Source organism: Polypterus senegalus, chromosome 16, assembly GCF_016835505.1.
Source record: "Polypterus senegalus isolate Bchr_013 chromosome 16, ASM1683550v1, whole genome shotgun sequence".
NCBI classification, from domain to species: Eukaryota; Metazoa; Chordata; class Cladistia; order Polypteriformes; family Polypteridae; genus Polypterus; species Polypterus senegalus.
Window position 1 is genome coordinate 14,491,713 of NC_053169.1, and position 23,389 is coordinate 14,515,101.

The following is a 23,389-nucleotide window of genomic DNA, read 5'->3' on the forward strand; positions in this document are numbered from 1 at the left end:
AGGACGCCAACCTTCTAAGGAACACTTAGAACTCTTTCTAGAGCACATAGAAGATCAAATACAAAACAAAGCATTTAACGTGCTACTTTAGCTACGATGGGATTTGAGAAACTAGTAATTTAAACGATTTTAAGATGAAGTTTATGATGTCCATGCACATTTCTGCTTTGTGCTTACACCATGTTATAGTGTGAATTCTACCCGTGGCGTTATGCATGAGGCCCCTGGTCCTTCACATCAGAATATACCGTCTGTCTGTCCGTCTCTATCTCAGAGTCAGTAAGCGTAGGCTCTGTATGTGCCACATTAATTTGCTAACTTCATCCTGTGAGTTAAGGTCCTGGTGTGCTGTGAACCACTTAGCTACCCTGACCCAGACAAGTCAAATATTATTATTTTTGTCTTTTTGACATTTAGAATAAGAGAGTTCTTATTTCAGTGATTTACTAAACAGTCCAATTGGTAGAAATAATGGCTTTCATCCTCCCTCAGACATGCGTCCTACCACCATAGTGTCATCAGCACACTTGATTACTGAGCAGGGGGTCACTGTTCTGTTTCTGGTCACTTGTGTGCAGGAGGAGGTTGTGAGCACGTTGCCGTATCCCACCACACACCGAACCACCCGGATTTGCACCCGAGCGCAGCGGGTGACACCTCAGCACCACACTGGAACAGTGTGAGATGTTTTTTACGGTGGCTGCCACCAGCCAAGCCCCAAGTTCTCCCTGTAAGACGGAGGACCGGCTTGTAGGGCTGGATGCAGATTAACGTCCTCCCCAGGACAGAGTAAGTGCAGGTTAAGTGTCTTTGCTCAGGGGCCTCTTCTGGTGTTTACAGGATAGTTGAAAGTTGTCACGTACATAGAAGATGAACGTGAGAGATATGGAGAAGAACAAGAAAATAGGGGAATGAGATGTTTTCATTTGTTTTTTTTTTTTTGTTCTTTATTTCACCTTCGACTATTTCTTGTATTAGGAATTTGTTAGTTTTCACATACCCCTTGGGGTCAGAGCGCAGGGTCAGCCATTGTACAGCGTCCCTGGAGCAATTACAGGTTAAGGGCCTTGCTCAAGGGCCCAGCAGAGTAGGATCTCTTTTGGCAGTGACTGGGATTCGAACCAGCAACCTTTGGGATACCAGCGCAGATCCTTAACTGGTTACGCTCTCTGCTAGAAACATCTCACGTCTTTTAACCCTTAAACTGCCACATACTTGAGGGGGGTTAATGCATCCCTGGACACCAAACAGAGCTGGATTAAGGCGGGTGCTATTGACGCTGCAGCATTAGGCCCATTCCTGAAATTGGCCCAGATGAAAACAGACGAGAATTTTCCGGAAGCTGAAAAGTTTTCCTTTGCTATATTAACCTCAAAATAATTCTTAGAATGAAATTTGAAGTCCGACTTTCGGACGCCTAGACACAGCGTTACTTATTATACGGTTACTATTGTTCTTTGCGCTGTGACGTAACTATAACATCGTTGTGTTTATTGTTAACCGAAGATTTCAAGTTAATGCTATCAATTTTACGTTAAACAGTTTACTTAGTAATTTAGCTGCGTTTTTTTAAATATCTTGGGGATTCTTGCCACTTTATTCTTGTTCGGTAAGTGCCACGTAGTCAATTTTTCACCTTGAAAGTTAGTTGTACAGTAAAAATCGATGGCTATTTAAATGGTTATCTGTAAAGTTAAAACTAAAAGTCGGCCCGTGGCCTGGCATGGATGTTTAGAATTTTTAAAATCCTCGACAGGATTCTGGTCTATTATGAAATTTAAATCGTGGACAAATTTGTACCCTCAAGAGCCTGAACTGAGTCACTTTGATCCAATGTCTCTGCAAATTCATTTTTTCTTACTCTGTTTCGTAAGAGAATTGCGAAATTGTGTGTATTTCATTGTTAGGTTTTCTGCATTAAGTGCACTTTTCACACAATTTCTATTGAATGTTGATGTTACATACTGTAGTTCTGCAGTGGGTTGGCACCCTGCCCGGTCATTGGTTCCTGCCTTGTGCCCTGTGCTGGCTAGGATTGGCTCCAGCAGACCCCTGTGACCCTGTGTTCGGATTCAGTGGGTTGGATAATGGATGGATGGATGTTACATAGTTTGATGTTAATCTCGAGTTGTTACGATTCTACGTCATTATTATTATTAATATTCAATAAAGGCTGGCTGGTGGCGTCGCAAGCAATTAAGGCTCCTTGGTCGGTCCGAGTGCGCGCGTACAGTGAGTGTCGAATGTGCCAATGCCGAGAAAAAAATAGGCCTTTATTTGTGCTGCGGCATCAGGCCCAATTTCGTCTTAATCCGGCCCTGACGCCAAATACTTTATTTTGCTGCACTTTTTAAGGAAATGTCACGATTCACCAAGAGAAAATGAAATTTTTAATGGAGCCCATATTTTTTTCATGCAAAGAGCGTCACAATTACTGCAGTACTGATCATTTTGCACACTGTCAATGAACTGTAAAAACTATTAAAAAAAAAAACGACGACAACAATCTATTATTATATGTACAAGGTGCAAGTGACGCCATTGATGAAATTCTGTAAATCATTGAGCCAACTGCACTTGAACTGACTGAACGCAAGGACACATGCAAAAATGTTACGTCGACTTATGAAAAAAATAACCGAAGCAGGAACTAAAAGGAATTGAAATCGATATGACGAGCATGCAATACACGGGGGAGTGGCTCTTGGGAAGTGGGCGGAGCCAACTTGAGGCCGATGATAGGGGCGTCATCGTATGGGCCTCAGCATGTCTAATGTCGCTGAATCGGTCTGGTGCTTCAGACTGCCTTGCCTGCAGCTGGACTCTCCTGTGACAACCTGCCGCTGAAGATCACATCGGCACTTCATCGGAGCGTTTTTTTAAATCCAGACTGAAAACACACCTTTTCTCACCGGCTTTTAATTCAAATTAAAGGGGTAGTTGGTTTGTGTTTTATTGGAGAGCCATTGAACGTCATACCCGATGACAGCTGTAGCTGGGTTTACTCAAAATGACCAAAGTTCTGCAGTTTCAGTTTGCTCCATGGGATTCTGGCAAATAAAGCTTGACACGTTGAAATGATTCCACAGATAAAACATCTTCATTTTAATAAAGTTCAAAGTTAAACAGTTCACACAAAAATAGAGAAAACAATGATATTGCAAAATTAGATTGCTGTTCAAATTTTTAAATAATATCCATCCATCCATTATTCAACCCGCTATATCCTAACTACAGGGTCACAGGGGGTCTGCTGGAGCCAATCCCAGCCAACACAGGGCGCAAGGCATAGTGCCATTCATATCTATCTATCATATAGTGCCTTTCACATCTATCTGCCATATAGTACATTTTATCTATCTATCATATATAGTGCCTTTCATATCTATCTATCTATCTATCTATCTATCTATCTATCTATCTATCTATCTATCTATCTATCTATCTATCTATCTATCTATTATATAGCACCTTTCACCTCTATACATGCATCCTTATATCCAACCCACTATATCCTAACTACAGGGTCACGGGGATCTGCTGGAGCCAATCCCAGCCAACTCAGGGCGCAAGGCAGGAAACAAACCCCGGGCAGGGCGCCAGCCACACACACACACACCAAGCACACACTAGGGACAATTTAGGGTCACCAATGCACCTGACCTGCATGTCTTTGGACTGTGGGAGGAAACCCACGCAAACACAAGGAGAACATGCAAACTCCACACAGGGAGGACCCGGGAAGCAAACACCCAGGTCTCCTAACTGCGAGGCAGCAGCGCTACCCACTGCGCCACCGTGCCACCCTTTTTAAATAATATACTTTTGTTAAAGTCTTTAAAGAGCAAATGACCCTCCAAAGCCTTTTCTTTATGACCCTACAACTACACTAAAATGTCTCTTTAACACTACATAGCACTTGCTATCCATTTAATTTGTCACAAAAGTAATGTCATTTTGGGTGGAATGGTGGCGCAGTGGTGGCACTGCTGCCTGGCAGTAAAGAGACCAGGGTTTCACATCACAGGACCTCCCTGTGTGGAGTTGGCATGTTCTCTCCGTGTCTGGGTGGGTTTCCTCGTGGTGGTCTGGGTTTCCACCCACAGTCCAATTAGAAGCATGTTAGGTGGACTGGCAATGCTAAATTGGGCCTGGTGTGTGTGTGTTGGCCCTGTGAGTTCCAGGGTTTGTTCCTCCGTTGCACCCTATGCTAGCTGGGATAGGGTCAAAAAAATCCATGTCCCTGATCTGGATAAAGCAGGTTAGAAAATGACCTGCCATGAGATCAGTAACACTTTTCTGAACATGTAGGTGTTGGAAAATTTCAAATGTCTCAAAGTCGTTTTTAATCTCAAAATTCAGCAGTTTGAGCCTTTTTGTCTAAGCACAGTTATTGATTGAAATGCAACTGAATTTCAACACTGAAATGTTGCATTTCTTCCCAGTAACAGCAGGGTGCAAAGCATGTGTGCCTTGATAAAGTCGCTCGTCTCTCTGATCAAATTTCTTTTTGTCTTTTTGCTTGCCAGGCAACACGAGTAGACGCTGCTCCCTGGACATCCACGGATTGGCCTACTGGGAGCAACCAAGCTACGCCAGATGCATCACCAATGAATTCAGACACTTGCAGCATTCAGTAGGTGCAAAGTCAGCTTCATTGCTTTTAGGTTGTTTCTCAAGTGAACGTTTGTTTGTTTCCAGATTTTTCCACTTGTATGAAATAAGGTGTAATATTAAAAATAAGCAAGTAGGTCATATTTGGGGATTTTTCCTGAAATAACTGCTTGTAAATGCTAACCTAAACTTTTAGACAGACAGATATTAATTTTAGTATAGTAGGCAAGACAGATAGATAGATATTCATTTTAGTATAGTAGGCAAGATAGATAGATAGATAGATAGATAGATAGATAGATAGATAGATAGATAGATAGATAGATAGATAATTTTAGTATAGTAGGCAAGATAGATAGATAGATAGATAGATAGATAGATAGATATGAAAGGCACTATATGCTAGATAGATAGATAGATAGATAGATAGATAGATAGATAGATAGATAGATAGATAGATATGAAAGGCACTATATAATGTGCTTAGGAAAGTCAAATATCTTGTGGTTGTATTTTCTGCTGTTGGTATTTGTTAAATTATTACAGAAATGGATGAATTTGTTTCCAGATTATTCTACTTGTGAAATAAGGCGTAATATTAAAAATAAGCAAGTAGGTCATATTTGGGGATTTTTTTTGAAAAAACTGCTCGTAAATGTTAACCTAAACTTTTAGACAGACAGATATTAATTTTAGGCACGACAGACAGATAGATAGACAAACAGATATTAATTTTAGTATAGTAGGCAAAATAGATAGACAGATAGATAGATAGATATTTATTTTAGTATAGTAGGCAAGACAGATAGATGGATAGATAGTCAGATATGAAAGGCACTATATAATGTGCTTAGGAAAGTCAAATATCTTGTGGTTGTATTTTCTGTTATTGGTATTTGTTAAATTATTACAGAAATGGATGAATTTGTTTCCAGATTATTCTATTTGTGTGAAATAAGGCATAATATTAAAAATATGCAAGTAGGTCATATTTGGGGATATTTCCAGAAATAACTGCTTCTAAATGCTAACATTGTCTTATAATAAGTGTTGATGTCATTTTTTAATGTCTTTCGGTGAGTCAAATGTCTTGTAGTATTTTCTGCTGTTGTTGTTTGTTAAATTATTACAGAAATGAATGTGTTTGTTTTCAGATTTCCGTAATATTTATTTAGTTTTCCGGAAATACTAAATTTGTAAATGTTGAATTTTTCGGTTATTTCTTGATTTGTTCACTTTTTGGCATTGATGCGTCACATGACCTTAGAATTCATGCGGCTGCAATTGGCACGTCATGTGATCCTTTCCCATCTATCGGTTTTAGCGCCGTTTCAGTGTTCCGCACTTCCCGATTGGACAACAGCTTCTCATCACCACGGGTCAACCTAAAGGTCAAGCTACAGTAATTACCTACAATCTTAAATATCGTGTATTGCCAATGATCAGTGTCTTTCAGAGGATAAAATTTCAATTCTTTTCGTGAATTAGCAGCAAAGTCGGTTGTAAATCAGGCGTGGTAGGTGACGTTCATTATTTTCTGTTTGTTTATCTGCACTGCATTCCCATCTCTGGGCATGTTGGGCTCATAATAATCCTGTGGGCCGTTGCCCTTGTCAGTAGATAGATACTGTAGATATGGAACACACAATATAGTATTTAATGAAAATAATATATATTACTGTAGATAGATATTTTTATTTTTAAAATAACCTTTTTTCTGAACAATAAAAGAGAAAATATCAACATATCAATATAAACAATCAATGACAAAAACCAAATTCCAGAATAAGCAGATGAGGCCTACATCAGACCACCACTACTCCCCCCTTACGCTCCTCCTACTCTGCACATTAATAAGAACATGTTGCTGATACACACCAATGCTTTCCCTTCATTCCCAGTTCTGCACCTGTTTGCCCCTCTCCACAGCACACAGTACCTGTCCTGTCCTCCACATTACACTGAATATTTCTTAGCTGTTTGAAACTCAAATTTATGTACCACAAGCTAACTATCGACTTTTAATGGACACTTTGCACAACAGCAGTGCGTGGGTCCCCATGAAGTGGAACAGAACATATGTCTCAGGGTGGCCGTGTCCTGCTGTCCTTATGTTATAATGGCCTCCTGGCAGTGTAAGGAAACGCCATCCATCCCAGCCAAGATGCCAACCTGACGTTGCCTTCTATGTCAATAGGAAGTGAAGGAAGAATTGATCAATTAATTGATAGCAGTGAGAGAATTAGAAAAGTATTGAGCTGTGCAGACAGCTCTTCAGTTGCTGACTGAACTAATGGCTACACGCCTTCTGTTAAATGTTAAATTCTTCTTCCCTTTGCAGTCGAATTCGGATGATTAATGAGCCTGATCAGTTTAAAGCTGCATTGGTATTAGGGTCTCAAAAAGTCCAAATATGGAAAATGAAGTTTTTTTTTTTTTTTGGAACTGACTTCATAACTGAAACAAACCACAAAATGTAGGTGTGAAAAGTGAAGCCAATGTTATAAATATACATGCTGCAGTGAGTAGATGCTGCAGTGCTGTAGAAATAAATGTTGTTTTCCAAACCAAATGTTTAGGTGTGTGTTTTTAATGTTGTTTATTCTTATGATACTTATTTATATTTGGGAGCTTCTGTAAAATGTTATCTTCCCCTTGAGTCCAAAAAAGTATTACGTAATATAATAAAATGCACTGAATTTTTCATTTCAACAGATGGCGCATCGCAAGCATTTATGCTTTTACAAATGTCAGGCCATGTTATTTTCTAACTCGTTTAATTCAGACCAGGGTGGCAGGGGGTGCTAAAGCACAGGGCATAAGGCAAGAGTGTGACAAATGTTGAATAAACGAAGGGACATAAACGTGCAACCAACTGGCTATTTTAATTTAGTGTAGTAACAGGATTAGATAGATAGATAGATAGATAGATAGATAAGGCACTATATGATAGATAGATAGATAGATAGATAGAAAAGGCACTATATGATAGATAGATAGATAGATAGATAGATAGATAGATAGATAGATAGATAGATAGATAGATAGATAGATAGATAGAAAAGGCACTATAAGATAGATAGATAGATAGATAGATAGATAGATAGATAGAAAAGGCACTATAAGATAGATAGATAGATAGATAGATAGATAGATAGATAGATAGAAAAGGCACTATAAGATAGATAGATAGATAGATAGATAGATAGATAGATAGATAGATAGATAGATAGATAGATAGATAGAAAGATAGATAGATACAGTGGTGTGAAAAACTATTTGCCCCTTCCTGATTTCTTATTCTTTTGCATGTTTGTCACACAAAATGTTTCTGATCATCAAACACATTTAACCATTAGTCAAATATAACACAAGTAAACACAAAATGCAGTTTTTAAATGATGGTTTTTATTATTTAGGGAGAAAAAAATCCAAACCTACATGGCCCTGTGTGAAAAAGTAATTGCCCCTTGTTAAAAATAACCTAACTGTGGTGTATCACACCTGAGTTCAATTTCCGTAGCCACCCCAGGCCTGATTACTGCCACACCTGTTTCAATCAAGAAATCACTTAAATAGGAGCTGCCTGACACAGAGAAGTAGACCAAAAGCACCTCAAAAGCTAGACATCATGCCAAGATCCAAAGAAATTCAGGAACAAATGAGAACAGAAGTAATTGAGATCTATCAGTCTGGTAAAGGTTATAAAGCCATTTCTAAAGCTTTGGGACTCCAGCGAACCACAGTGAGAGCCATTATCCACAAATGGCAAAAACATGGAACAGTGGTGAACCTTCCCAGGAGTGGCCAGCCGACCAAAATTACCCCAAGAGCGCAGAGATGACTCATCCGAGAGGTCACAAAAGACCCCAGGACAACGTCTAAAGAACTGCAGGCCTCACTTGCCTCAATTAAGGTCAGTGTTCACGACTCCACCATAAGAAAGAGACTGGGCAAAACGGCCTGCATGGCAGATTTCCAAGACGCAAACCACTGTTAAGCAAAAGAACATTAGGGCTCGTCTCAATTTTGCTAAGAAACATCTCAATGATTGCCAAGACTTTTGGGAAAATACCTTGTGGACTGATGAGACAAAAGTTGAACTTTTGGAAGGCAAATGTCCCGTTACATCTGGCGTAAAAGGAACACAGCATTTCAGAAAAGAACATCATACCAACAGTAAAATATGGTGGTGGTAGTGTGATGGTCTGGGGTTGTTTTGCTGCTTCAGGACCTGGAAGGCTTGCTGTGATAGATGGAACCATGAATTCTACTGTCTACCAAAAAACCTGAAGGAGAAAGTCCGCCATCTGTTCGTCAACTCAAGCTGAAGCGATCTTGGGTGCTGCAACAGGACAATGACCCAAAACACACCAGCAAATCCACCTCTGAATGGCTGAAGAAAAACAAAATGAAGACTTTGGAGTGGCCTAGTCAAAGTCCTGACCTGAATCCAATTGAGATGCTATGGCATGACCTTAAAAAGGTGGTTCATGCTAGAAAACCCTCAAATAAAGCTGAATTACAACAATTCTGCAAAGATGAGTGGGCCAAAATTCCTCCAGAGCGCTGTAAAAGACTCATTGCAAGTTATCGCAAACGCTTGATTGCAGTTATTGCTGCTAAGGGTGGCCCAAACCAGTTATTAGGTTCAGAGGGCAATTACTTTTTCACAAAGGGCCATGTAGGTTTGAATTTTTTTCTCCCTAAATAATAAAAACCATCATTTAAAAACTGCATTTTGTGTTTACTTGTGTTATATTTGACTAATGGTTAAATGTGTTTGATGATCAGAAACATTTTGTGTGACAAACATGCAAAAGAATAAGAAATCAGGAAGGGGGCAAATAGTTTTTCACACCACTGCAGATAGAAAAGGCACTATATAATAGATAGATAGATAGATAGATAGATAGATAGATAGATAGATAGATAGATAGATAGATAGATAGATAGATAGATAGATAGATAGATAGATAGATAGATAGATAGGCAGGACTACAGTGGTCCCGAATTATTACTGTCTGACAGCTCCCACAGAACGTGACATGGCTTGCCAATGGGACCACAACATCGATGCTGCCCTGCAGGTGTCCATAATGGAGCTGCTGCCACCCAGTGTACAGAGGTACACTCTGCCCGTAGCTGGTAGTCGTCACTGTACGGTCCTTTGCTGTTCCCAAGTCCGCCCTGTGCGCCACTCAGTGGTTGTTAGGATGCCAGCGACTCTATAGCTGTAACATCATTCCCTCCCTGACCTTCTGTTATCAAGGTCTCCTGACCAGGTAAAGGACTGAAGTCCACACCAGCTGGGTTGCCGGGTCATCCCTCTCAGGTGGGTTTATCTTACTTGAGGGGGTAGCACGCCCTGTGTTCAATGCTACACTGCCAATGGACAGCAGCATGGCACTAGACTGCACTGCACGGTGCACATTGGCATTCCACAGTAGCCATGTCAATGAATTCATATATCTTTAATCTCAATTTAAAGGGCCAGACCCTTTCCGAGTTCATTCGTGCCTTCAGACTTTGACCTGTGAACTGAATGATGGGATTCGGGAGTGAGCTGTACAACTGGCATTGCAGGAGCGGCTGTTTTGTGCAGACTCTTATACATGGTGGACACTCTGTGATTCTGTATGGCTATGGAGCGTAATGCCACTGTTACAATGGATTCATCTTTTTTTTTGCGTTTTGCTTTGTTGCAGCGACGTCCTGAAATCGCTTTACTCTTTCAGGGTGGATGTTGACTTTTGTCAAGTGGAGGTGTTGAGGTTGGTGATCAGCTGTAAATGGTCACCAAACCTGCCGTTACACTTTAGTTTGACTCTCTTTGCTAGAAGGAAAGTTTGCTTTGTTGGTTTGACATAGACTCTCTGCACTCGCGTGGCAAAAATGGCATCGACATATGGCGAGAGATCGAAGTGAATACGCAAAGCAAAATACTCTGTGGACGACGTTTTGCATGTTATCGCTGAATTGGGGTTTGACTTGTCAGTATCTAATTTTGATGCAAGTGATCGAAAACAAATGTGAGGTACCAGCATCGGTTGATTAGTCCCCAGCTAATTGGTCAACAGCTGATTGGTCCCCAGCTGATCAGTCAACAGCTGATTGGTCCATGGCTGATCGGTCAACAGCTGATTGGTCCCTAGCCGATCGTGGTGCTGAACACTTCGTGTAGCTGATGCACCTATGGCAACATTTGCCTGGGAGGACCACCACTTACAATGACTAGAGGTACAAACCACATTGCGTTCCATTATGACTGTGACCACCTCTGCCACCCCTGTCTTCCCACCACGTGTAGACAGCATGGCAGCCAACTTGGTGCACATTCCTGCCAGCCATCATGCCACCCGTGAGAGACCTGAGCCACAAGAGACTGCGAACTGGTGGCCACAGCACGCAGTAACAGACATTTTATGTTGATTTCTGTATGAAACAATTACTTTGTGTGCTTTTCAGAAAACTGTGTGTTTTTGGAAACAATATTCAGCCCTCACAGAGTTAAATTCATTTTTGTCTCTCATGAAGCCACACTCAGTACCCCATGATGTCAAAGTGAAAACAGGATTTTCGAATTTGTTTTGCAAATTTTATTAAAAATAAAGAACTGAAATATCCCACTGACACAGTTAGTCAGACCTGTTCATCCATACTTAACTGTAGTTGAAGCCCCTTTGGCTGTAATTCCAGCCTGGAGTCTTCTTAGATGTCATGCGACAAGCTTTTCACACCTGGATTTTTGGAGATCTCCTGCCATTCTTTTCTGCCAATCCTCTCAAGTTCTGTTAGGTTGGATGGACAGTTATTGTCGGGTCTCTCCAGAGATGTTTGACCGGGTTTAGGGTCCAGGCTCTGGCTGGGACCCTCAAGGACATTCCTAGAGTTGTCCCTAAACCACCACCGTGTTATCTTTGCTTTGTGCATGGGGGCCTTCGTCTTGTTGGCTGGTGAAACTTCAGCCTGGTCTGACGTCCAGAGCACTCTTCATCCTCCATTAAGGATGTCACTCTACTTTGCTCTCTTCAGCTTTCCTTCAGTCCTAACTACAGTCGTCTCCCAGTCCCAATTAGACGGCATGATGCTGCCACCACCATGTGCCACCATTGCAGTGCCCGCTTTCCTCCAGATATGATGCTAATCACAGTTATACAGTATGAGACACAATGAGAGTCTTTGCAAACTCCAAGCAGGCTTCCAAGGAGAGGCTTTGAGCTGACCACTCTGCCACAACACCCGCATTAGTGGCGGTTGTCCCGTTGGACGTTTCTGTGGCATAGTTGATCCACGGCTAAGCAGTAGAGGTCCGATTTACGTTAAATGAATAATTACATAGTGGGCTCGGACTCCATGGGTGTGTGTGTCCGCATGGCTGTGGGTTGGCTGGCAGGGTGATTGAGACGGGGCAGGCCTGCACGTGAGGGTGTCGTCTGTCTCGATAGCTCCGTTGGATTTCCATGATCTGCAATTGACACACTGCACACATGGAGGTATATTAGGGGAGACAGATGAAAGAACAGAAAGAGAAAGAAGGAGACGGAGAGATGAAGGCAGGACATGGAGAGAGCTGATGTGCGAGGAAGCCCCTTAGGGGTGTGGAGCCGACGCTCAGGGGCTGAAGAAGGCCATTCCAGCTGAGAGGCTCACTGACGCTCTTCTCAATGGAGAAACTCGCTGCGTAAGTCCGGGAGAAAGGGAGTGGCAGCTGCAAGGGTAATGGAAAGGCTTGGTGAGGCACCCTGTGGGGGAGCCGTGGACCACATGTGACACAAGCCTGGCAGCGGGAGTCGGAGACTCGGCTTGGTGCCCTGCAGGGGTCACAACCTAGAAGCAAGGGGGTATGGTGTGGTGTCCAGCTGGGGACCATGGGCTGCAAGGGACCTGAACCTGGTGGAGAAGGTTGGTTGAACTGTCGGTGAGGTGCCTCCACAGCTGCAAGGTCTTGTTTGGGGGATAAACCGAGGAGACGTCCGTTTTAAAGGGACACACTGGGGATGTAATTTTAAAGGATAGATACATGATATAGTATTACACATAGGAAGTAAAAATGTGAGGTTTGAATACACAATGGGAGGTCTGAAAATTGAAGGTTCCCCTTTTGAGAAGGATTTAGGAGTTGCAGTGGGCTTGTCACTAGTGTTCAGAAGCCATTAAGAAGGCAAGCAGAATGTCAGGTTATATAGCACCTTGATGTCAGTAAATGTACATTTTTACATGTAGGAAGTAAACATGTGAGACTTGAATACACAATGGGAGGTCTGAAAATTGAAGGTTCCCCTTATGAGTGGATAGGCAGATAATTGAGAATCTGTTAAATTAATACTTGGACTTTGGCAGCAAACAGGCTTCGGCAGATTTGTGGCAGATGAAGTTTAATGTCAGTAACTGTAAAGAATTACACATAGGAAGTAAAAATGTGAGGTTAGAATACACAATGGGAGGTCTGAAAATCGAGAGTACGTCTATGAGAAGGATTTAGGAGTCATAGTGGACTCTAAGCTATCGACTTCCAGATAGTGTTCAGAAGCTATTAAGAAGGCTAACAGATTGTCAGGTTATATAGCGCCTTGATGTCAGTAAATGGAAATATAACACATAGGAAAAAAGAAAAATGTGAGGCTTGAATACACAATGGGAGGTCTGAAACCCTAAAAGTCCACCTTTTGAGAAGGATTTAGGAGTCGTAGTGGGCTTGTCACTAGTGCTCAGAAGCCATTAAGAAGGCCAGCAGAATGTCAGGTTATATAGCGCCTTGATGTCATTAAATGTACATTTTTACATGTAGGAAGTAAACATGTGAGGCTTGAATACAATAAGGGTGGTCTGAAAATCGAAAGTACGTCTTATGAGAAGGACTTAGTAGTCGAAGTGGACTTGACACGATCAACTGCCATGTGTGACAGTGTTCAGAAGCCAGTAAGAAGGCTAACAGACTGTCAGGTTATATAGCGCCTTGATGTGTGGAGTACAAGTCACAGGAGGTTCTCCTCAAGCTTTATAACACACTGGTGAGGCCTCATCTGGAGTCCTGTGTGCAGTTTGGGTCTCCAGGCTACAAAAACGACATAACAGCACAAGAGAAGGTCCAGAGAAGAGCGACTAGGCTGATTCAGGGCTACAGGGGATGAGTTAGGAGGAAAGTTTAAAAGAGCTGAGCCTTAATGAGATGAAGAGGAGACCTGACTGAAGTGTTTAAGATTATAAAGGGAATTAGTGCAGTGGATTGTGACGGTGACTTTAAGTGGGAGTTCAGGGTGCGGTGTGTAGATGGAAGCAGAATTGGCTCAGACATAGGAAGCAGAGGGTGATGGTGTGAGGAACCTCATCAGAATTGGGTGACGTTAACAGTGGTGACCAGCAGGGGGCAGTGCCGAGGCTGCTGCTATTTTTAATATTTATAAATGATTTAGATAGAAATATAAGTAACAAGATGGTTAAGTTTGTAGATGATACCAAGACAGGTGGATTAGCAGATAATCTGGAATCTGTTATATCATCACAGAAGGACTTGGATAGCATACAGGCTTGGGCAGATATGTGGCAGATGAAATTTAATGTCAGTAAAAGAATTACACATAGGAAGTAAAAATGTGAGATTTGAATATGCAATGGGAGATCTGAAAATTGAAAGTCCATTTAGGATTTGGGAGTCGTTGTGGACTCTAAGCTATCGACTGCCAGACAGTGATGAGCAGCCATTAAGAAGGCTAACAGACTGTCAGGTTATATAGCGCCTTGATGTCAGTAAATGGAAAGTATTACACATAAGAAGTAAAATTTTGAGGCTTGAATACACAAGTCTCTGAAACCCTAAAAGTCCACCTTATGAGAAGGATTTAGGAGTCGTAGTGGGCTTGTCACTAGTGCTCAGAAGCCATTAAGAAGGCCAGCAGAATGTCAGGTTATATAGCGCCTTGATGTCATTAAATGTACATTTTTACATGTAGGAAGTAAACATGTGAGGCTTGAATACAATATGGGTGGTCTGAAAATCGAAAGTACGTCTTATGAGAAGGACTTAGTAGTCGAAGTGGACTAGACACGATCAACTGCCATGTGTGACAGTGTTCAGAAGCCAGTAAGAAGGCTAACAGACTGTCAGGTTATATAGCGCCTTGATGTGTGGAGTACAAGTCACTGGAGGTTCTGCTCAAGCTTTATAACACACTGGTGAGGCCTCATCTGGAGTTCTGTGTGCCGTTTTGGTCTCCAGGCCAGAAAAAGGACATAACAGCACAAGAAAAGGTACAGAGAAGAGCAACTCGGCTGAGTCCAGGGCTACAGGGGATGAGTTAGGAGGAAAGATTAAAAGTGCTGAGCCTTAAGGAGATGAAGAGGAGACCTGACTGAAGTGTTTAAAATGATGAAGATTATTAGTCCAGTGGGTCGAGACGCTGACTTTAAAATTAGTTCATCAAGAACACGGGGACACAGCTGGAAACTTGTTACGGGGAAATTTCACACAAACATTTGAAAAATTTTTCTTCACACAGAGAACCACAGACATTTTGAATGAGTGACTACATAGTGTGGTGGACAGGAGGACTTTAGGGATTTTCAAAACGTGACTTGATGTTATTTAGGAGAATTAAGTGAGTAGGACTGGCGAGCTTTGTGGGGCTGAGTGGCCCGTTCTCGTTCAGATTGTTCTCATGTTCTAATCTCACCGTTGATTAATTGAATGCCAAAGTTCAAGTGTCAAAGCAGGAGGGTCTGGCCACTTGTGTCTATGGAAAATTTCTGCTTTTTAATTTTAATACATTTGCAAATTTCTAAAATGTTCTGACATTCTGAGGTATTGAGTGTTGCTAAATGTAGGAAAAATTAAACAACATGAATTGAAATGATTTTAGCACAAGGAAGCCACATAGCAGAATGTGAAAACAAATGTGAAGGCCCTGAATATTTTGTATAAGCACCGCTGCTCCGCCATGTCACTGTCTTGCCGCTTTACATAAAAGCCCAGCACACCATAAAAGTGGATTCAAGCTAAAGAGAACTTTGTTCACGTATTGTGAGTTTCTGACAACGTCGTTATTTCAAAAGATCTTAATTCAGAGCTGTGACTAATCAAAACATTATGGAGCTTCTCTGCACTTCAAAGTGGATATTTTTAAAAAGTCTTTTACCAAGAAGCAAGCGATGTTCTGAGCACTGAACCCATGGGACCAAATACATCTTAAGGAACTTTTGGACTAATCCTCCAAGTGATTTTAAAAATAATTACCGTCTTGAAGCCTGATGTATCATAGGCATGATGTGCATGTGAATGACGATACCTCTGATAAGGTCAGCTTCCTGATGTCCCTGTAACTACAACAATCAAAGATGCCATTCCAGAACAGAACAGTCAGGCTATGAAATCATAAAAACCGAGTCTCCATGAAAATGCAGGCAGATGTTTAGCCCTTCAGAACTTCACATGAAACTCTTCTGAATTTAAATGTCATCTCTGACCTATAGGGGCACCACTGAGCCCCCTAACCCTCCAACACACCACCACCAAGTCCTAAATGCCTTCATTGGAACAGCACAGGCGCAATTCCTCCTTTTCTCTCTTCCTTTCTTTATTTTTTCCTCTCCTTCCACTCCTCCAGGTGAGTGTTATCCAGTTCCTCTCCCGACACCAACCTATCTGAATGAGGCTGAGGGTCTTCCTTTATTCCAGACCTGTACAAATATTTCTGGTGTTTCCACACTACAGCTTGGAAGAACTTCCTGGTCAGTTGGAGGTTCTTTAAAGTGGGGATGGTCTGCCACTGCAGCTCCCCCTGGTGAGACCCATAGAACACTGCAGGGCTGTCCAACAGGACCGCAATTCCCAGCCTGCACTGCTGGTATCCATGAAGGCACCGTAGCCCAGGAAGTCTCCCATCTAGTGATGGGAAAAAAGAGTCCAGGTAATTGTTCTCCCCCTGCCCTGACATTAACTTGGCTTCCATGTCAGATAAGGGACCTTAAACCATCCCGGCCAGAACAACAGCCCATGCCCAGTGCCCATCACACACCTTTTAAATTACCTAAAGTCAGCATGTTTTTAAACATTGATTAATGACTATCATATCATGAACCATGAGAACACGTTCTAGAAGAAAGCTGGCCTTATATTTGGATAAAATATAGTAAATAAAAAAACAAACAAACAACAACAACTAGATGCATATTTTATCCTAAACAAGTAAGGCATTCCTATTAATAAAAAATGAAAGATGCCAGCCAGTCTGAATACCTGTATGTGTTTCCCCACAGAGCTGTGATTTTCTGGGAAGGTAACTCACTTTATTTGTAATTTTTGTTTGCTTGTGGAAGAGGATTAGTTAACAGTGAATTATGACTCTTCATCCCTTTTCTATCCTGCTTATCCAGTTCAGGGGCGCAAAGATAATTTTTGCATAATGATAATGAAAAGGAAATCATTGTTGGTGCTTTTGATTTTGTCAGCATATACTGCGGCGTAATTTAATCATCTCTCTAATATGGTTTTGAAATCAACAGGATTTGATTAACAGCTGCAGTGTGTGTGCCACCAAAGTCAGTCAGTCAGTCCAATCTGCTATTTATCCATCCTATATAGTGCCATTCTTATCTATCTTTCATATATAGTGCCTTTCACATCGATCTGCCATATAGTACATTTTATCTATCTATCATATATAGTGCCTTTCATATCTATCTATCTATCTATCTATCTATCTATCTATCTATCTATCTATCTATCTATCTATCTATTATATAGCACCTTTCACCTCTATACATCCATCCATTATCCAACCCGCTATATCCTAACTACAGGGTCACAGGGGGTCTGCTGAAGCCAATCCCAGCCAACACAGGGCACAAGGCAGGAAACAAACCCTGGGCAGGGCGCCAACCCACCGCAGGGCATGCACACACACACCAATGCACACACTAGGACCAATGTAGAAACGCCTAATCTGCATGTCTTTGGACTGTGGAAGCGAACCCGGGTCTCCTTACTGCGAGGCTGCAGCGCTACCCACTGTGCCACTGTGCCGCCCTCCAAAGTCATCTGCTAAAATACAAGAAAGATTTATTTAAACTAGGAGGATTTCAGTGTAATATTAATGTGAGGAAAGCATCTGTCAACTCGCTAAGCCGCCTTTGTGATCCGCTAGTATGTCCTCGATGTCACGTGAAAAGCAACAAAAAAATAAATCCTTGTACAGGATGCCCCAAAAGTCACTATACACTTTTAATAAAGTTTCCCGACAATTGCGATATATGTTCGGTATGCTACATGACCTGACGGTCTCACTTTGCACATACTGACTGACATGTGCCCTGCCTTTCCCTTCTTATCCAGTATGTTCTGTTAATCTGTTCACGTTAACACTTTGTATTGTAAATATTCTTGCTGTTGTAAGTGACTAGAAAAATATTCCATACTAATGTGACTATTCTCACAAGTCACTACTTATTAAAATAATCTCCTTTCTTACTGTAATGTGTGATGTTCTTCTCTCCCTCATCATCTTCATTTCATTAACGCTTAAATTCTTGCGAAATTTTCGCAAGCACAATTTGCTAGTGTGTAACTGATTTTAAAAGCCAATATCTGTGCTTTCTATAATTGGCTTGAACATTCCGGTTGATTTTGCGAATTCTCTCATCGCATAGTTTGCTTGCGACACACGATTTATTTGTGCAAATCCAAGAGATACACAGCGGGCCGATTGGAGAGTGGTGGGGCCATCTTCACTCACGCACCAGCATCTATCTATCTATCTATCTATCTATCTATCTATCTATCTATCTATCTATCTATCTATCTATCTATCTATCTATCTATCTATCTATCTATCTATCGTATAGTATGTTTCACATCTATCTATCTATCTATCTATCTATCTATCTATCTATCTATCTATCTATCTATCTATCTATCGTATAGTATGTTTCACATCTATCTATCTATCTATCTATCTATCTATCTATCTATCTATCTATCTATCTATCTATCTATCTATCATATAATGTCTATCTATCATCTATCTATCTATCTATCTATCTATCTATCATATAGTGTCGTTCACATATTTCTATCTATCTATCTATCTATCTATCTATCTATCTATCATATAGTGTCGTTCATATCTATCTATCTATCTATCTATCTATCTATCTATCTATCTATCTATCTATCTATCTATTGTGATGGGCGGCCATGGCCATTACCCAGCCAGGATGCTAGCTGGATGGAAAGACTGAGGGAGAGGATATCTGCAAGGCACTCCCTGCCCCGGGACACTAGAGGGCAGCTCTCCTTGGTAGCTGTGGCACCATGGATTCCTGCAGGGCATGCTGGGAGTTGGAGTTTTACACCGCACTGTTGGGTTCCGTGAGGGCCACCAGGGGGAGCTGCAGAGCCCTACAGTGCACTTCCACCACACCTGGGAGTGATTCCAGGCAATGCTAATGAGCCACCAGGAGCACTCCAAGGGCCAGAGACAGGTGGAGGACGACAAAGCTTGCCAGAGGAGGAGGAGGATGAAGAAGAAGAGGGAGAGGAAGAGGAGGAGAAGAAGAAAGAAAGAAAGAAGACAGGACTGTATATTTGGTGCTTGGTGTACTGTGCTGTCGAGGGGAGTGAGGTGTGCTGTGCTGAACTCGTGTCTCTGCCAGTCTGTGTCAGGGTTGGGGCCGCTGGAGCGCCCCCTGCAGGCTACAATGGGCACACTAAACTTGGAGAAGTCGCCCTCTAACTTCAGTCTGTGTTTGGAAGCTTTGTGGATTTAATAAGACCGCGGATGTCAAAGTTTATTCCTTCAGAAACGCAAAATGTAAATTTAATACGGCTCATGTTCGTCTGGAGGCATAAAGTGGAAGAAACATTAGCTGAGGTTGGAAAAAATTAATTCCAGCTCAAACGGTAGTGTGTGACACATAGACATTTCTGAAATTGAAAACTCTACATTAGCAAAGTCTCAAAGGTGGATACATTGATTATTTTTGAAAAGTCTGAAGAAGAAATGAGGATTTAATATCACGCGCCAGAAATAAGAAATGCTGCCATGTGGAACAAATACAAGAATAAGCCTTGAAGGGTTTAAATGGGCAAACAAAAGAAAATAATTAGAGAATCATAACCAAAAAAGACGGTTATTGTGGCCCAGCAAATCCTTTAAAGCGTCTTTTTTGCTAATATAAATTACCAGAATTGAATATTCTGAGAGATACATGGTAATGGAGGACCTGTGCTACTCTGTCCTGTCTTGTGCATTTATAGCAAGTGTAGAAAATGCAAAAGCATTAAAATGTTAGTCAAAGTATATGAGTCCTCTTGTAGTAGACCACCTGGACCCCCTGCAGTTTGCCTATCAGACAAAGACAGGAGTGAAGGATGCAATGACCTCTCTGCTCTACAAGGCTGGCAGCTCTGTGTGGGTGATGGTTTTTGATTTCTCCAGTGCCTTTAGTACCATCCTGCCATCCCTGTTAAGAGGGCAAACACAGAGAAAGGCAGGTGGGTCAGCCTGTGGTGTCCTGGATGATGGACCATCTGTCGGTCAGACCCCAGTTTATGAGACTCAAGGACTGTGTGAGCAACACTGGACCACCAAGAGGTGCACCTCCGACTCTAAATATAACAGGAGGTCAGGTCACTTGCAGAAATCCTCAGATGATTCTGCACTTATGGGGGTATTGATAAGGGGGGTGAGACAGAGGAGAGGAGTCAGGGGGGAGATCTTTGAGAATTGTCTTCAGTTTAACATCAGCAAAACCAAAAAACTGCTTACTGACGTTCACCACACAAAAGAGTGTCAATGTCCAATCACTTTTCAGGGAGTGTATGTAGAGGTGGTCCACTCCTACAAGTACTTGGGGGTACACATCAATGACAGGTTGGACTGGCCTCAGAACACAGAGAAACTATAGAAGAAAAGGCAGAGCAGGCTCTCCTTCCTAAGGAGACTGTGCTCCTTTATTATGGGAGGTGACATCCTGCACATCTCTCTGTGATGGCCAGTGTGGTGGGCTGGGCTGGTAACATGACTTCAGGAGAGGACCACCAAATCAACAGGCTAACGTAAACTTACTGGAAACACTCTAACCCCCTGGAGATCATAGCAAATGAGAGAATGAAGATAAAGCTGAGTGCCCTTATGAACAACGCTGCACACCACATTAACACGGAGGACTTTCAAACAACGGCTCATTCAGCAGAAGTGTGTCAGGAAATGCTATGGGGGCTCCTTTATACCCACAGAAATACGTCTGTATAGCGCCTCACTGGGACTGCAACTGCCAAGGCAGAAGATTTTCTTTCTTTTAATTTACTTGCTTTTTAGTCATTCTGGTGTATGTACAGGCCAAAGTGTAAATATTATTATTTATTTAAAGAGCTACATACAAGCGACATACAAGCCGGACAGACACATTAATACAGGGAAACACACTTGTCCTTTTATTAAAGTGAATGTTACCCAAAAATAAACACAGCGGTGGTTTTGTAGATACAGTATGTGGAAATGAGGTGAGTGAAGACACAGTGATGGGTATCTTATACACGAAGAGACCTCTGTGGTCATCGTGTCAAAAGCTGCACCTCATTTTAAAAGTATAATGTCATACAGTGGGGTATATTAGCAAATTGTAATGAACGTGACTTCGGGCCGTTTCTTCACTAAGAATATGAGAAAAAGCGGCCTGGGACTCCCAAAACAGGTTACAGTGACATGCAGATTGTCACCATGTTGAGTGTGAGTGGGCCGTGGCTTACCCACAAGTCACACCTGGTAGATAGCTGTGAAAATGTTGAAATGTTCCAAATGGTCTTTGACGTGAGCATTCCTAACGCTGACTTTTTAATGTCGTTTAAGATAAAAGAGCACCTTGCAAAAGGACAAAGAGCAGCGGCAGGAGAAGGCATGTCTCAGGTGACCAAAACTCTTCTGGATTTAACCCAGAGGAAAAACTTCTACGCTGGGGATCTCTTGGCTTCTGTGAAGATTCTCCGAAACGTTACCGACACGTTCAAAAGAGCAAGCCACGTCCCGTCTTCTGATGATGTTCAGGTAAGCCGGTCCTCCCGTTTTCTTCACAGTTATCACTCTGGGGGCTTCGTGCCCCTGTCTCACATCTTGAGAGGTCTGAGTTTGAATCCCAGCCCTGTCACTGTCACTGTGGACTTCATGCATCATCACTGTGCCTGGGTGAGTTTTGTCACCTGTACTCCCCACAATCCCAAAGGAGTCTGTATGTTTGCTTAACTGGTGACACCAAACCACCCTAGTGTGCCCGTGAAAATGTTTTTCGAGGCATTGTGACACCATCTAAACTGGCATTCACTACTGTTGGGATAGGCATCTGTTATATAGTGCCTCACATATCTATCTATCTATCTATCTATCTATCTATCTATCTATCTATCTATCTATCTATCTATCTATCTATCTTATATAAAATATAATGTTTTATTTCTACTGTTCATACATTTCTCTTTATATTACTGAACACACAATACAAATATTTTGAATTGATAAAAAAAAATACAAGATGTCAGGATTGTACTTGGAGAATCTAAGCCCATTTTTTGACTTTGCTGAGGTCTCCACTGAAACTCAAGAGGAGACCCTTATGAGAATTCTGGGGTATTTTATCTCAAGACAAAATCAGAGAAGCAGGAGACAAAAGACCACATCACCATTTTATTTCTTTCTGATCTCATTGTTGTTGAGGAGAAACCAAAATAACATTTAAGTAATCTACCTCTCTCTCTTTTTCTCTCTCCTTCTCTCCTCCTCTCTTTCTCTTTCTCTCTCCTTCTCTCTCTCTCCCTCTCTCTTTTTTCTCTCTCCTTCTCTCTCTTTCTCTCTCTCCCCTCCCCTCTCTCTTTTTCTCTCTTTTTTTCTCTCTCTCTCTCTCTCTTTTTCTCTCTCTTTTTTCTCTCTCTCTCCTCCTCTCTTTCTCTCTCTCTCTCCACCCCTCTCTCTCCTTCTCTCTCTCTTTTTCTATCTCCTCTCTCTATTTTTTCTCCCTCTCTCTCTCTTTCCTTCTCTCTATTTTTCTATCTCCTTCTCTCTCTCTCTTTTCTCATTCCTGTGGGCTCAGAACAACTTCACCATTGACTTTTAGCTTTTGATATTGGGAGAGCCAGATGGCCTGTTATTTTATTCTTCAGAAAGTTCCAGTAAAATTAAATTATAAAACAATGTTTTCCATAAAGTAAAAATAAATGAATAAATAAAGAGAATCTGGGCTTTTCAGTGAGACACTAGTACAGCGACTGAAGCTCAGCTGAATATCCACTGCTGGCTAAAGTGAAGAGAAGTCTTCGAGGAAGAGCACGTGAGGCTCGAGAGGTGCAGTATGTTAGTATAAAGACTGGACGACAGTAAATTAGAGATAAGAGACCAGAAAGTTTGGACTGGTGGGCATTAGAAGAACACATGCAAATGGAGGGCACCTTTACAAAGAACCTTGGAGTCTTTAAATAGCTCTTGGTGTTGACCCTGCCTGTTGGGGTTCACGGCTACAACCCTGAAGTTTGAGAGATGGCCGCCTTGCCAGCTCGTTTTCTAGAGAAATGGATTCGCCTTTTGGAGTTTCTGCTGGCACTTTCTGTGACCGAGGCCCACCTTTCACTAAGGTCCCCATAGCAATCAGGGATTGGCCACCTTAACTAGCAAACATATTGAACTTATTGCCCTGATATATCATAATAGTTGTCATCCAGGAGTTCCTGACAGCTTATGGAGGACCGGCTAACCTTACCAAACACTGTGTGTTTCAAGATAGCTTCACTGTA

General features: G+C 41.8%; 1 protein-coding gene across 1 annotated transcript in view; it reads left to right on the forward strand.

Annotated features, from left to right (window-relative positions):
• adgrb3 (adhesion G protein-coupled receptor B3) overlaps positions 1-23,389 on the forward strand; it is an 868,080-nt gene that overhangs the window by 432,541 nt on the left and 412,150 nt on the right. The window contains exons 9-10 of the mRNA XM_039737721.1: positions 4,530-4,636; positions 21,462-21,656. Coding sequence (XP_039593655.1) covers positions 4,530-4,636; positions 21,462-21,656 — 302 coding nt within the window. The remainder of the gene's footprint in view (positions 1-4,529; positions 4,637-21,461; positions 21,657-23,389) is intronic.